The following is a 15438-nucleotide window of genomic DNA, read 5'->3' on the forward strand; positions in this document are numbered from 1 at the left end:
TACTGACTCCACTGTGAGGGTCCATGTCTCGGCACCATACAGCAGTACTGACTCTACTGTGAGGGTCCATGTCTCAGCGCCATACAGCAGTACTGACTCCACTGTGAGGGTCCATGTCTCGGCCCCATACAGCAGTACTGACTCCACTGTGAGGGTCCATGTCTCGGCACCATACAGCAGTACTGACTCCACTGTGAGGGTCCATGTCTCGGCCCCATACAGCCGTACTGACTCCACTGTGAGGGTCCATGTCTCAGCGCCATACAGCAGTACTGACTCCACTGTGAGGGTCCATGTCTCGGCCCCATACAGCAGTACTGACTCCACTGCGAGGGTCCATGTCTCAGCCCCATACAGCAGTACTGACTCCACACTGTGAAGGTCCATGTCTCGGCACCATACAGCAGTACTGACTCCACAGTAGCTATGAAGCTTTTATCAAGCTCTTAAGGTCTTCTCCCATATCTGATTCCTACACTCTCAATAATGAATATATAGGCCTACAGCAAAGGTTAAAACGCCAACATGTTTAGAAATATATGGATTTTCAATACGGAAAATGCATCTACTTGCATGCATCATGCAACAACAAATTGTGATTTTATAAACGGACCATTTCCCCCCCTTTTAAGTATAAAATTGAATATCGATTCTAACCAGACTCACCAATTTTGTCAATTTATAAGAAATCGTTTACAATTTTACATAAAAGTGACATGCATGTGGCATAGGCCTATAGTGTGCAAGTACAAGAGTGACAATGAATGAATGGATGGTTGCCTGGCATTGCAATTCATTGAGAGAGAGAGAGAGAGAGAGAGAGAGAGAGAGAGAGAGAGAGAGAGAGAGAGAGAGAGAGAGAGAGAGAGAGGAGGGGGGGAGAGAGAGGAAAGGGGGTTCCGAGATCCGGGGGGAGGCAGGCGGGGAGGGAGGAAAAAAAAAGAAAAAGTAAAATCAGAAGAACAAAAAAAAAAGCTATTAAATGCCCCGCCCCCTCCGTGCAGTAACCATGGCAAACGGCGCTGACGTCACAATGGAAGGAACGCCGTGTATAAGTAGTGTGAGCCCCACGGCCGCGGCTCGCTAGCCTCATGTGTGTGTGCGTGTGAGACGCGGTTACACACAGACACACACACACACTGACAGAAGACTCAGCGGAGGTGGGGGTCCCACGAGAGCCAAGGGCTAATCTTTTTTAAAGTATTTTCTACGGTTTTACTATTTTCTACTCAAACAGGGGTGAAGCAGACCCTTGAATCCACATCAACATGGGAAGAGGAGTGAGTATTCTTGTTTTAGTTTTTTTGTATGTCTTACATTTTTACTTTGACAGATGTTTATTGCAAAAAAACTGCGGAATAAGACTTTTATATTCAAACAAGTGGCTGTTGACTTGTTTAAACGAATCGATGATGATGAATTGATGCATGCGGCTCACATGGTGGTGGCTTCAGGCGTGATATCATCAAACAAACTCCCTGCAAAAAGCAAGAAAGTTCTGCGATAATAATAGCCTATTTCTTATTCCTTTAACTCCAGTTTTATAGCTATAAAATGAATGAAAGACTAGAAAAATACTAGATGGTATGGTACGGTACCAGCTGAGGAGGGAGGCAGTTTTTGGGGCGCTTCAAGATACTACCTCGTGTTACATAACAAACCAGCACAGATGCTTTTCAGCCTCCCACAAGTTATTTTTTTTTTTGTTGGGGAGGGGGCGAGGGAGATCCGTTCCAGGCCAGCTGCAATCAATGATCCGATCGGCGTTCGTCAAAGCTGGGTCCTGACCTGGTGGATCCTCAGTCATTTTGGAGCCGAAGTCTTATGGATTTCGGGTCCAAAAGGGAGGATCCATCCATGCAGGACCGCTCTCTCTTTGACACGCAGGCAAAGGAAAGACTTCCAACTTTCTTTCCATTCCTTCTCTTTAAGGGGTAAAAGGATATGCAGCACTAGCCTACTAGTATAGGGACATCTGGGCACCTCGATGTACAATTGGCTATTTTGTCCAAAATGATAAAATAAAAGTTTAAGAAATGGTCTTAAGTTAAATAATACATGACTAGAATATGCCTTAAACATTCGACAATAATGTCTAATATTTCTGCAACTCTCACAAATTGCCACAAAACCAAAATGCAGTCATTTTGGGGCTTAAACAAGACGTTGAAGGATAACATTGTCTGATAGACTGATGCTGACCATTGCACGTTCAACTTCACATCATTATCATTTTGGATGAAAGTAGCCAGTTTTAGTGCCCAGCTATCCTGTGTATCCCTTTTAAGAGCCTGTCTCTGGCAACAATGTTGCTCTGATGGGTGTGTGACTGTGTGTGTGTGTGTGTGTGTGTGTGTGCGTGCTTTAAATCATCCAACCCCCTTTCTTCTTGCAACAATAAAAAGCAACACAATGTATTAATTTCAAGGCTATTTTAGTGGTTGTATATAATATTCACAGGCTGTTGAGGAATCAGGACTGTTGATCTCGCATTCCTTTACATTCTTTGTGTATTTCTACTTTTAACGTGCATTATTTTTATCTTTAAAACCTGAGGTGGATTTCTGAGTGCGTTTATTTATTTATTGATTAGCAGGCAGTGGCACATGCACGCACAGTGTCGCGCATGCACACCCACACGCATCCATAATAACACACAATCCATAATAACCCCCTGTGCGTGCACTACCTGCAGAGAAAAGCTGCATGCGATCCCACGGCTTGCAGGGTTCGTTGCGCTTAATTAACTACGTTCTTTATGTTTGACTCTCTCTCTCTCTCTCTCTCTCTCTCTCTCTCTCGCCGCCAAACTATTCCATTCATATGCCCACCCCTCAGCATTTGAATAAAACCAATTAACTATAGAAAAATATAATGGTTTGATTTAATTATTGAAAGCCTGGGCATGTCTTTATGTTGCGTTCCCCTCTTCCCTCCCCAGATGGCACTTATTATCAGATGGTTCCAATATAGGAACTTGAGGTGTGGAAGGACTGGAATTATTGTGCATGTGTGTCATCATACCATTATCTGTGGAGGAGTCACACCCTGGATATTATACGTTGGATATTGTATTGTAGATTGGATATTGTATACAGTACATTGTTACTGGTAGCGAGGAATGGATGGATTGATGCAGATTTAGAGAGAGAGAGAATTGCTCATTCTGTCTTATTTTGCTTCCTCAACCTCAGTGTTGCTCTCTCTCTCGCTCTCTCTCTCTCTCTCTCTCTCCTCTTGAATATGTGGCAAGCCCCCATCTCCTGTTCTCCGCTCCCCCCTCTCTCTCTCCTCTTCCATATGTGGCAAGCCCACCCCCATCTCCTGTTCTCCGCTCTCCCCTCTCTCTCTCTCTCTCTCTCTCTCTCTCTCTCTCTCTCTCTCTCTCTCTCTCTCTCTCTCTCTCTCTCTCTCTCTCCCCCTCCATGTACAATTGGTTACCTTGCTTATTGTAGGTCGCTCTGGATAAGGAGAGCGTCTGCCAAACACATTCATTAATTGCCACTGTAATTGACGGATACATGACAGGTGAGCGGTGGCGGAGAGGGCATGTAATCAGGGACCAAGTGTACGCGTGCGTGCGTGCTCACTTGCAGACATGATAAAAGAGATTAAAACCCACCTTTTGGACGATGGGCTCCCATCCATGGGTATCTATATCTACAAGCTCAGTCACCTTTGCACATTTGTAACGATGTCTGCCTCTTATGAAATGTCCAAAAAGGACATGAGTGAGTGAGCGTTCCTCACTAGTCCCACACCTGACACGGGGGAGAGGTATAAGGGTGGGTGATGGTTGGAAAGAGAGTGAAGAGAGGGATGATGATGCTGAAGGGTTAGGGGGGGGTGTTCTGATACTAAACTGTACGGTAGGCACTGGTTGCCGCATTGCCACCGCCCGTCTACTTGGAGAGACTGTGAGCTTGTTTGTCCTGTGTCCCCCCCCCCCCCCCCCCTAAATATATCTAATATATCTATTATGTATTTGCGGACCCCTTGATTTATGTGAGGAGAGGAGGTTACATTTATGTGAGGAGAGGTGGTTACATTTATGTGAGGAGAGGTGGTTACATTTATGTGAGGAGAGGATGTTACATTTATGTGAGGAGAGGAGGTTACATTTGTGTGAGGAGAGGAGGTTACATTTATGTGAGGAGAGGTGGTTACATTTATGTGAGGAGAGGATGTTACATTTGTGTGAGGAGAAGAGTTTACATTTATGTGAGCAGAGGAGGTTACATTTATGTGAGGAGAGGATGTTACATTTATGTGAGGAGAGGTTACATTTATGTGAGGAGAGGAGGTTACATTTATGTGAGGAGAGGAGGTTACATTTATGTGAGGAGAGGAGGTTACATTTATGTGAGGAGAGGAGGTTACATTTGTGTGAGGAGAGGAGGTTACAGTTATGTGAGGAGAGGAGGTTACATTTATGTGAGGAGAGGTTACATTTATGTGAGGAGAGGAGGTTGCATTTATGTGAGGAGAAGAGGTTACATTTATGTGAGGAGAGGAGGTTACATTTATGTGAGGAGAGGATGTTACATTTATGTGAGGAGAGGAAGTTACATTTATGTGAGGAGAGGAGGTTACATTTATGTGAGGAGAGGAGGTTACATTTATGTGAGGAGAGGAGGTTACATTTATGTGAGGATAGGAGGTTACATTTATGTGAGGAGAGGATGTTACATTTATGTGAGGAGAGGAGGTTACATTTATGTGAGGATAGGAGGTTACATTTATGTGAGGAGAGGATGTTACATTTATGTGAGGAGAGGAGGTTACATTTGTGTGAGGAGAGGAGGTTACATTTGTGTGAGGAGAGGAGGTTACATTTGTGTGAGGAGAGGTTACATTTATGTGAGGAGAGGAGGTTACATTTGTGTGAGGAGAGGAGGTTACATTTATGTGAGGAGAGGAGGTTACATTTATGTGAGGAGAGGAGGTTACATTTATGTGAGGAGAGGAGGTTACATTTATGTGAGGAGAGGAGGTTACATTTATGTGAGGAGAGGTGGTTACATTTATGTGAGGAGAGGAGGTTACATTTATGTGAGGAGAGGTGGTTACATTTATGTGAGGAGAGGTGGTTACATTTATGTGAGGAGAGGATGTTACATTTATGTGAGGAGAGGAGGTTACATTTATGTGAGGAGAGGATGTTACATTTGTGTGAGGAGAGGAGGTTACATTTATGTGGGGAGAGGTGGTTACATTTATGTGAGGAGAGGTGGTTACATTTATGTGAGGAGAGGTGGTTACATTTATGTGAGGAGAGGAGGTTACATTTATGTGAGGAGAGGAGGTTACATTTATGTGAGGAGAGGAGGTTACATTTATGTGAGGAGAGAAGAACTACATTCTTTATGTTTGACTCTCTCTCTCTCTCTCGCTGCCAAACTATACCATTCATATGCCCACCCCTCAGCATTTGAATAAAACCAATTAACATAGAAAGATATAATACATACATTTATGTGAGGAGAGGAGGTTACATTTATGTGAGGAGAGGAGGTTACATTTGAGGACAGAGGAGACGAGGCTAGAGGTATAGGATTGGGATCCTTTAGGATTTTAACGATTCCCTCTTTAACGGTCCGATTCCTTAACGGTTACATTTAACGCTTCCTACAGGGAGTTCCAAATGGAATCTTACGGGTCTGTAAAATCTGAGGGTGTACAAACGGTTTCCATTTGTACACTCCTAGAGTTTGAATATGGTGGTCCTTTAAAAAATAAAAGTTTGAGCACCACCGTTATTGCAATTATTTTTTTTCCCCTTTTTGCAGAAGTCCACATAACCAACTCTGACACTAACTATAACGGTGAGGAAAAACGCTTCCAAATATGAGATGAGTTGAGAGGAGATGAGGCTATAGATTTGAAGAGAGAAAACTTGTATGCAACCTATATACGTTTTCTTTTCCGCCTCTCACAGAATGCTAAAGTGCTCCTCCCCGCGAGTGTTGACCCTGTTCCCCGTGTTTAACTTGGGAGTGCTGTCGAAATCAACGGGCCGTTGTCCTGTTATCCCCCCCCCCCCCACCCTCCTCCTGGCACAAAACGTATTTTTTTGGAACAGGAAGTCTTGATCTCAGCAGTCGGTCCACGTGGGAAATGAGGACTAGTGAGAAATGTGGTGCTTTGAATGCATGTCGCAACAACGCTCCATTAAACCTGGCCCAGAGATTGGGTAATACGTTGGGGGGGGGGGGGGGGAGGGGGGGGGTTCGTCTTCTTCACAGTTCACACTGCATATAAAGACCGATCTCGTTTCCTTCTCTCCCTCTCGCCTCCTCACGTCCTCATTTCCTCCCCTGTCCTCTTCCCCCTCCTCCTCTCTTCTCCTCTCCTCTCCTCTCCCCCCATCTCCTCTCTCCTCTCCTCTCCTCTAAAGTACCTCAAAATCGTTCACAATTTATTTTTCCTGTACAAAAGCAATAAAGGGATTTGTAAAAAATAAATAAATAAAAAGTACTTCAATACAGCACTTGCAGTAAATGTACTTGGTTACACTTCTCATCGCTGGTTGGAGGAACGCCCCTCCCTCCATCCACCCACCCACCCACCCACCTCCACAGGCTGCCTCTCGCTCTCATCCCGCTGGGGTTAGGAGGGTGGGGGTGGGAATTGGTTTCTCTCTGTCGATCTGCAGCTTTCCCCTGCATCCATCTATTAATTTCTCTCTCTCTCTCTCTCTCTCTCTCTCTCTCTCTCTCTCTCTCTCTCTCTCTCTCTCTCTCTCTCTAATAACGTCATTTATGCTTGGCCGTACAAGGCCGTTGTTTGCACGTTTATTCTTTTTTCTTTTTTTCTCATTTAAGAGATATTTCCACCCTAGCTGGTCCACGTGAGGAACCATAAAACGAGCCTTTCCTCTCTGCTTTTACATATTCTCCCCTCTCCACCTCTCCACCCCCCCCCTCCCCTCTCTCCCTCTCTCTCTCTCTCTCATTGAACATTCTTCTTGCCCTGGCAGTCACTGTGTGTTAGCCAGGCCTTTTGTCACATAGCACCCCCCCCCCATACCAATCACTGTGACAGAGAACATGCCATGCCCCCCACCTCTCTCTCTCTCTCTCTCTCTCTCTCCCTCTTCACACTCTGTCGCTCATGCCGCTCGCCCTCTCACTGATAACGTGGTCTCCGACTCCAACCAACCAACCAACCACCCATCGTCTCGCATTGTTTCCTTCCTCTTGAATTTTTTTTAACTGACTCTCTATCCAGTCCACACACCTTCGTATACCACTTAATTTGTGAACCCTGTGGCAGATCTACAAGCTCACAATATGTCGCTTTTGCGTAAAGCGCCGTGAGCTTATATATCTTCTACTTATTTGTGTGTGTGAAGCACATCAAGGTATAAATTAAGCATACGGTCTAATTTATGCATCGCTCTCGTTTCTCGCTTTGAAAATAAAATAAAATGCATCTTTTTTTTTTTCTTTGCCTCTCTCACGTCCTCCCTCTTTCTCTCTCTCTCTCTCCCGCTCTTCCTCTCTCGCGAATTGTGCATTTGCTGTCAGAAATGGTCGTACATCCATTCCACGTATAGGAAACTGCTTAGCTTGGGATAAACTTTTGAAGCAAACGGCAGCAATATTCTGACGTTTTACATTCGCTTGGTATTATTAAAACATAATGGGACAAACGGCAGCACATTGTTCTAATGTATTTAGCGCTTTTAAAACGTGACATCATCTGTGTTTTAGTTTTTAGCGTTGGCTTTTCAAAAATGGCAGATATCCAAGATTGGCAGCGCATCACTTTGTGCCACGCTGTGAGCTTGTGCATCTGCTGCTTTTGAACAAATGTGAGAACTACTGATTTTATCGGGCATTTGTAGAAAGGAAAGTGGGCAGGAGGTGCACGCACGTCCCAGTGCGTTCAACGGGTGCTCGAACAAAACAAACAAACTGCAAAAGGAGGAGGAAGTCTGCGCACGGTTATAAACTGCAAACGGAGGAAGTCTGCACACCGTTTCAAAAGCCCCCCAAAAACCTATTAACAGAGCGGGGAAAAAACATATGCAACGTTTTGGCCTCTGTGGCCTTCGTCAGGTGTACTGAATAGCAGCGCATAAGACGGGTATTATAAAGGTAGCAAAGTGGGCAGATACAAATCAACACTAAGTAAGCACACCTGGGGACGCAGCCCCAATTTTGGATTGAATTGGCCACCAGGGGAAGAAGTCTTCGCAAACATATCTAAAGTATCAAGAACCCATATGCACATGATTCACTAGCCCACCTACCTTTGAAAATGGATTACTTTTTTTTTTATAAAATCGATATATACAGTATCGTCGGGATTAATATCGATATACGATATATATCGCTACATGCCTAGTAATAAAGTTAAAAAACAGAATTAAAAGAACAAGACCAATAATGGATTAGAACTATTTTACCCATTCTGACCTGAGATCAGATTCATACGAGGTTTCCACTGGACACACACTGGTCTGATGAACCCATTCTGACCTGAGATCAAATTCTAAAAATGTCAGTCGCTCTTCGATTTTTCAAAAAATAGCAGACCTACAAGCTCATAGCGCGCCACTCGGTGGCGCGCTATGAGCTTGTAGATCTGCTATTTTTCAATAGCTAAAGCATAACATGCATGCTAACACCAAAATGGGTTCCCGGTCAGAATGGGTTTTTAAGGAATGGTTTGATATCAAACCCATATATGGGGCCAAAGTGTTAAGAGCCACAGGATTGCGCTCGTTCCCACCGTCTAATGTCGGAGCGATGCTCGCTCATGCGGATGCGGACGCCGGACGGCTCTGTTGGTTTTACCAACATCTACTAACCCACAGGGACATTTTATGAGACGAATCACATTAGTGGAACTGCAGGTGACCACCCCACGGATCTTAATAGATTCAACCGCTGTGGCGATGCGTGCAAGTTTGACATTTGTAGAATCGGCCTCAGGTCTTAATGGGTTAAAAAGGTAGTTTACTAGTTTGTACTGTTGGGTATTTCTATGTGCTGAGACACTTGGTGCGGACAGTACAGGGTCAGGGATACTCTCTCTCTCTCTCTCTCTCTCTCTCTCTCTCCGTCCCTTTTGGCCGAGCGGTCCAACCGTGTGGTTTACTTTCCATTGCTCCGTATGTCTTTGAGCCTCCGCTGGCTCGGCCTGCTCTTCAGGCAAACTGCAACGTTCCACATCCAAGGAAACCAAATGTAACTGTTGCTGGTTTTTTTCCCCTTTCGTTCTTTTTCTCGTTTTGTTTTTTTTGCTTAGTTTTCTGTCTTTTTCACTCGTCGGTCCCTGCACCCAACCCCAGAGGAACTGTAGAAAGAATAAAAGAGTCCATAATCATTAAGAAATGTCTCGTATAGCTGCTGTTAAACACTTTATTCTTTGGTCAAACGGAATCGCAGTTACAACTCCACTGGGGACCGTCTACTCTAGAGCAAAATATCAATAAATAACTATCGCCTGACCGTTGACTCTATAGAACAAAATACCAAAAATAGCCAATCTTATCTACAGTCTTCACTACATGCCTGAGACTGGACGGACATGGCTATAAACTGCAACTAGTTGGCAGAACTATACAACCATATACAACCTTGTAGATCGGCTATTTATGGGAAATCCCCCCCCCCTGGGGTTCAAGTGGTTCATGTCAGAAATTAGGCAATGCTGCCAGACTGCTGTGGATTTGACCTCCCCAATGAATCATGGGAAAAGAACGTATCCCTCCGCATCACGGGTGTAACGCAGACTCATGTTGTATAGACTTAGAATTCACTTTGACCATCCAAAATCTGATCAGATCAAACGATGTATACTTATTTGCAGTACATTACGGTTTGTGTTGTTCCATTTTGGAGGGCACATGTTCCGTTCTTGTGCCCCGAAGCGGTTGTTGTGTTTGCTGTTCCTAGCCCTGATGAGATTCAAGTTTATCGCCCAGTGAAGGTAACCAGCCCGTAAAAGTAAATGGGTTTCTGCAACAACACACATGACAACATACCTGTGTTTGTTCAGTCGTTTAAAACGGTGGTTTTTTCAACCCCTTTTATTTGGCATTCGAGCCACACACGGACCACCAAGAGCCTCTCTGATCCAAGACTAAAGAATATTTTGTTCGCCGTATTGATGTGGTACCATAGGAGAGACATATACTGGCAAACGTTGATCAAAATAACAATTCTTCTACATTCTCTAATTTTGTAAAAATTCTCGTAAATTAAGTAATGCAGATGTTTAACAATAATTTAACCCATTCTGGGGCGAGACCCCTTTTGGTGTTAGCATTATGTTATGCTTTAGCTATTGAAAAATAGCAGATCTACAAGCTCATAGCGCATAGTCAGCGTCACCGCCCTTGCACTGGGTACATTCATTCATTCATTTACTTATGCATACTTTCTTTCATTCATTCATTTATACAGACTTCCATTCAGAGTTCATTCATTCATTCATCTATATATGTGCAGACTTCCATTCATGCATTCATTCATTAATTCATGTATTTATGCAGACTTTCATTAAAGGAGAATTCCATACTAAAAGGCTTTCTTTACCTTTCTTTGTAGTCGTTACGTCCCCATCAAAGAGGTCCAGGTGTTATTTTGTGCAAAAGCTCCTTATCGGCTATTTCCCCTACCATAAGCCCTAAATGAATTGCATTGAATTGAATGGGATGTATGGGGTGTTGTGCTAATTCGCTTATTTCCATCGAAATAAGTAGTAAAGTGTGCCGCTTGGGGGTTATTATTTACATTATGAAGAGAGGATATATACAAAAAATATATAATTTTGAGCGATGGAAATAAGCAAATTAGCACAACACCCCAATACATCCCATGCAATTCATTTAGGGCTCATGGTAGGGGAAATGGCCAATAAGGAGCTTTTGCACAAAATAACACCTGGACCTCTTTGATGGGGACGTAACAACTACAAAGAAAGGTAAGAAAGCCTTTTAGTATGGAATTCTCCTTTAAAGAGTCATGCATTAAAGATTCATTCAGCCTAGCTGAATTAATGAATGAGCCTATAGGTGTGCTCTGTTGCTCCTCTACAATTAATAAGTTCTGGACATAAGAGATTTGAATCACAAACAAGTGGACCTATACATTTCAGGACGGCCGTGTTTCAGGTAACCTTTTAATCCTGGGGTTCTGGTACTGAATCTCCGACTTCAAACACAAAAGTCAAACACGGATGTTTTCAAGATATATATTTTTTTGACTTTGGCTAAAGATCTACAAGCTTACACTATGTGGCGCGACGTTTGTCGTACAACAACTATACTGTGGGGCTCCAGTGGTTAATTTTCCTAGGCTTTGGCTCCTCAGCGTTTTCCAGCCAACGGGGCATCTCTAGCACCCAGGAAGCGGTGAACAACGGGCCACATTGATTCAATCGCCGGCTTTTGTTTGTGTTCTAAATGGAGCTGGAACTCATTAGAGGACGTGGCAGGACTGTTAAACACACTTTTTTTTAAATGGAAATGATTCAATGAACGCAATGCAAAAGAAAACAAAAGAGGGATGGAGAAAAAAGGGGACGGTGAGAGGGAGAGAGGGAGAGGGGAGAGGGAGGGAGGGAGAGAGAGAGGGAGGGAGGGAGAGAGAGGGAGAGGGAGAGAGAGATGAGGAGGCCAGGAAGGAGAAAATAGGATGAGGGGTTTGTTCACGTCCATTCACATAATCTCAAGAGGCGTGGCTTCAGTTGTTGGTAGCAACCGACCAAAGTCCCAGGGAACGTGTGTGTGTGTGTGTACTGTGTGCGTGTGTGAGTGCGTGCGCGCTCGCAATATCATGGTTGAATGGCCAGCTTGTGTATTATCTGCCACCAGGACCCAAGAATGACAGTTCACAGGAATTCAGGTGTGTGTGTGTAATATGTATATGTGCACACACATGTGCATACGTACACGTGTGTGTGTGTGTGTGTGTGTGTGTGTGTGAGAGAGAGAGAGAGAGAGGACTTGAAAATTTGCATCCGCTTGACCGGCTGTCTTTGTGATGTTTGTTCGGACCTTGTTTTTTCAGCTGAGAAAGACAGAGAGAGAGAGAGAGAGAGAGAGAGAGAGAGAGAGATGGGTGGAGGATGGAGGGAGAGAGGTGGGGGTGGAGGGAGAGTGGGAGAGAGAGAGAAGTGGGGGTGGATGGAGAGAGAGAGGAGGGGGGTTGAGAAAGGGTGAAAGATCATTAGATCCCCACTGTTTTTGGGGTTACTCTCTCTCTCTTCCCCTTTGGTTAGAGTTAGACCAAACGTGTTCTTTCTATTCTCTCTCCTGCACTGTAAAGTACTTTTCCGTTCTCTCTTCCCTCCTCTCTTCCGCTGTTGCTCATTCTCTCTCTCTCTCTCTCTCTCTCTCTCTCTCTCTCTCTCTCTCTCTTCTCTCTTCATTTTACACTCAGTGTTGGGGAACTCGGGGGGGTGTGTGGAAGATCCATATGCAGACACAACGGCTTACAGTACATCAAAATGATATAAAATACAATACCAAATTGGTGTTATAAAAGGGGAGAATCTACTGTACCAAAGTTACGTCTACGAACTTTTGGTGAGGTGTTGTTTACTAAATGATTTACTAAATGTTCTAAATAAATACCGAGTTGTGTGATTTCATTGTTTTATCTTTTCCATTAAATTAGAATGTGGGGCCATGTTCACAATATTAGAAATGGGGCTTAAGTACAACATTTCTATTCGAAATGTAGCTGAGAGGGGGGGGGGGGGGGATACTTAAGTACAGTACAGTACTCGAGTAAATGGAACTTGTATCTACTGTCCAGCACGGCAGAGGATGTGAGTTGACCCCAGGCCAGAACCGGGGGGGAACAGAGCGCCGGTCCGTGTAAATCTTTAACAGAGTGAAAGGTCCAGCAGTGCTGAATGATTTATCAAAGGCCTGTTGTAGAGAAAGCTGTATGTAGAAGGTCTTCAGTAATCTGGACCGGGTCCGTAACATTACTCTGCATTTTAAGGGTCAGGCTAGAGGCCATTTTTTACAATATATCAATTGCCTTTTCTCTCACTCTGTAGCTCTTTAAACTCTGTATCGCTCTCTGTCTCTTGCTGTCTCTCTCTCCGCTTCTCGCTGTCTGTCTCCATGTCTCTCTGTCTTCTCTCTCCTGGGCTAACACCTCTGGTGACTGGTCCTTGTACCAGTTGAATTATATATGAGCGCTAACTGCTATTTGGTTTTGGCTTCTAGAGTTTCAGTCTCCTGTGTCTCTCACACACACACACACACACACACACACACACACACACACACACACACACACACACACACACACACACACACACACACACACACACTTTTTTACTTATAACAGAGCACACCCAGAATATTCTGTGCATGTCATGATAGTCAAGCGAAGACATCTAGGGGGCAAAAGTCGGAGGCTCCTTTTTGACAATGACGAAAAGCATCAAAAGTAGCAGATGGAAATGTGCCGCTTGCCCGCTTGGCGCCACGTTTTTAACTTGCGGATCTGATACTTTCAATGCTTTTGTGTGACGCTGCAGTATATGAACGAGCAGGCCGTTAATTTACAAAATAACGAAGAAAAAGTTAGAATATGGAGACAGCGGGTTTCTCTCTTCTGCCCGAGAGCAACGATATTTTGAAATGGGCAGCCTGCCCCCGCCTGGCTGCACTGCTGTGTGGACTATGGTCCTATAGGAATTAGAGTTTAAAATGTTGGTCCGACTCCAATTTGTTATGTATTTGTCGGGCTTCGGGTCGGGCCGGGCTAGTCATTTTATATATGATAATATTCATATTATTATTATATATATATATATTTTAATAAAGACAGTTGGACATGGGTACAATGACTGATGTTCTTAACACATTATTAAGATTTGATGAGAAAAACGGCTGCCTGCAGCAATTAAGCTTGTTTAGAATAAATGTCGGGTTTCGGGCCGGGTCGGTCTCACTTTGTCAATTATGTAAACGGGCTTCGGGCCGGGCCGGGCTGAACTTCTGTCGGGCCGGGTCGGGTCGGGCTCAACATTTTAGGCCCCATTAAAGCTCTAATAGGAATGCTGCACCCTGGTGGCTGCACTGCTGTGTGAACTATGGTCCTATAGGAATGCTGCACCCTGGTGGCTGCACTGCTGTGTGGACTATGGTCCTATAGGAATGCTGCACCCTGGTGGCTGCACTGCAGTGTGGACTATGGTCCTATAGGAATGCTGCACCCTGGTGGCTGCACTGCTGTGTGGACTATGGTCCTATAGGAATGCTGCACCCTGGTGGCTGCACTGCAGTGTGGACTATGGTCCTATAGGAATGCTGCACCCTGGTGGCTGCACTGCTGTGTGAACTATGGTCCTATAGGAATGCTGCACCCTGGTGGCTGCCCTGCTGTGTGAACTATGGTCCTAGGAATGCACCCTGGTGGCTGCACTGCTGTGTGGACTATGGTCCTATAGGAATGCACCCTGGTGGCTGCACTGCTGTGTGAACTATGGTCCTAGGAATGCACCCTGGTGGCTGCACTGCTGTGTGGACTATGGTCCTAGGAATGCACCCTGGTGGCTGCCCTGCTGTGTGAACTATGGTCCTATAGGAATGCACCCTGGTGGCTGCCCTGCTGTGTGAACTATGGTCCTAGGAATGCACCCTGGTGGCTGCACTGCTGTGTGAACTATGGTCCTATAGGAATGCTGCACCCTGGTGGCTGCACTGCTGTGTGAACTATGGTCCTATAGGAATGCACCCTGGTGGCTGCACTGCTGTGTGGACTATGGTCCTAAAGGAATGCACCCTGGTGGCTGCACTGCTGTGTGGACTATGGTCCTAAAGGAATGCACCCTGGTGGCTGCCCTGCTGTGTGAACTATGGTCCTATAGGAATGCACCCTGGTGGCTGCCCTGCTGTGTGGACTATGGTCCTAGGAATGCACCCTGGTGGCTGCACTGCTGTGTGAACTATGGTCCTAGGAATGCACCCTGGTGGCTGCACTGCTGTGTGAACTATGGTCCTAGGAATGCACCCTGGTGGCGGCACTGTCTGGGAATAAATAAATATCCCATTACTAATAATGAAAATAGTACAGTGAAGAGTATAACAAAAAACAGTTGTGCAACATCAACTGAAACATTGAAAAATGTCACTGTAAATGAAATGTCATCCTGTGATGAATTACGTGGTATTCAGAATGACATAGACTGGCAGTATGGGCAGCTTTTCCGATACTAGTATCTGTATCTGACACAACGCTTAACTCTAGCGGAGTGGTGGAGATGGATGTTCTGCAGTGAACACATTTTTTTTTCCAACGTCAGAATTATCCATATCCAATCATTCCAATTGTCCATATTATTAATAAAAAAAATTATTAATTAAAGTCAGTCGTATTGCTGTAACTGTACATAAGACCAATATGTTTGTCGGGCCGCAGTCAGCTTATGTTCGCTGTTAAGTACCTAGTTAATCAC

At 44.6% G+C, this 15438-nt stretch overlaps 1 protein-coding gene across 1 annotated transcript in view; it reads left to right on the forward strand.

Moving 5' to 3' along the window:
- Positions 1 to 1045: 1045 nt before the first annotated feature.
- The window catches only part of LOC308311505 (sodium/potassium-transporting ATPase subunit alpha-1), a 43378-nt gene continuing 28985 nt past the window's right edge, over positions 1046 to 15438 (forward strand). Inside the window, exon 1 of the mRNA XM_080758199.1 lies at positions 1046 to 1280. Coding sequence (XP_080614325.1) covers positions 1269 to 1280 — 12 coding nt within the window. The 5' untranslated portion in view covers positions 1046 to 1268. The remainder of the gene's footprint in view (positions 1281 to 15438) is intronic.

The sequence above is a fragment of the Protomyctophum bolini genome (genome assembly GCF_963924005.1).
Source record: "Protomyctophum bolini genome assembly, chromosome: 24".
Taxonomy (NCBI): domain Eukaryota; kingdom Metazoa; phylum Chordata; class Actinopteri; order Myctophiformes; family Myctophidae; genus Protomyctophum; species Protomyctophum bolini.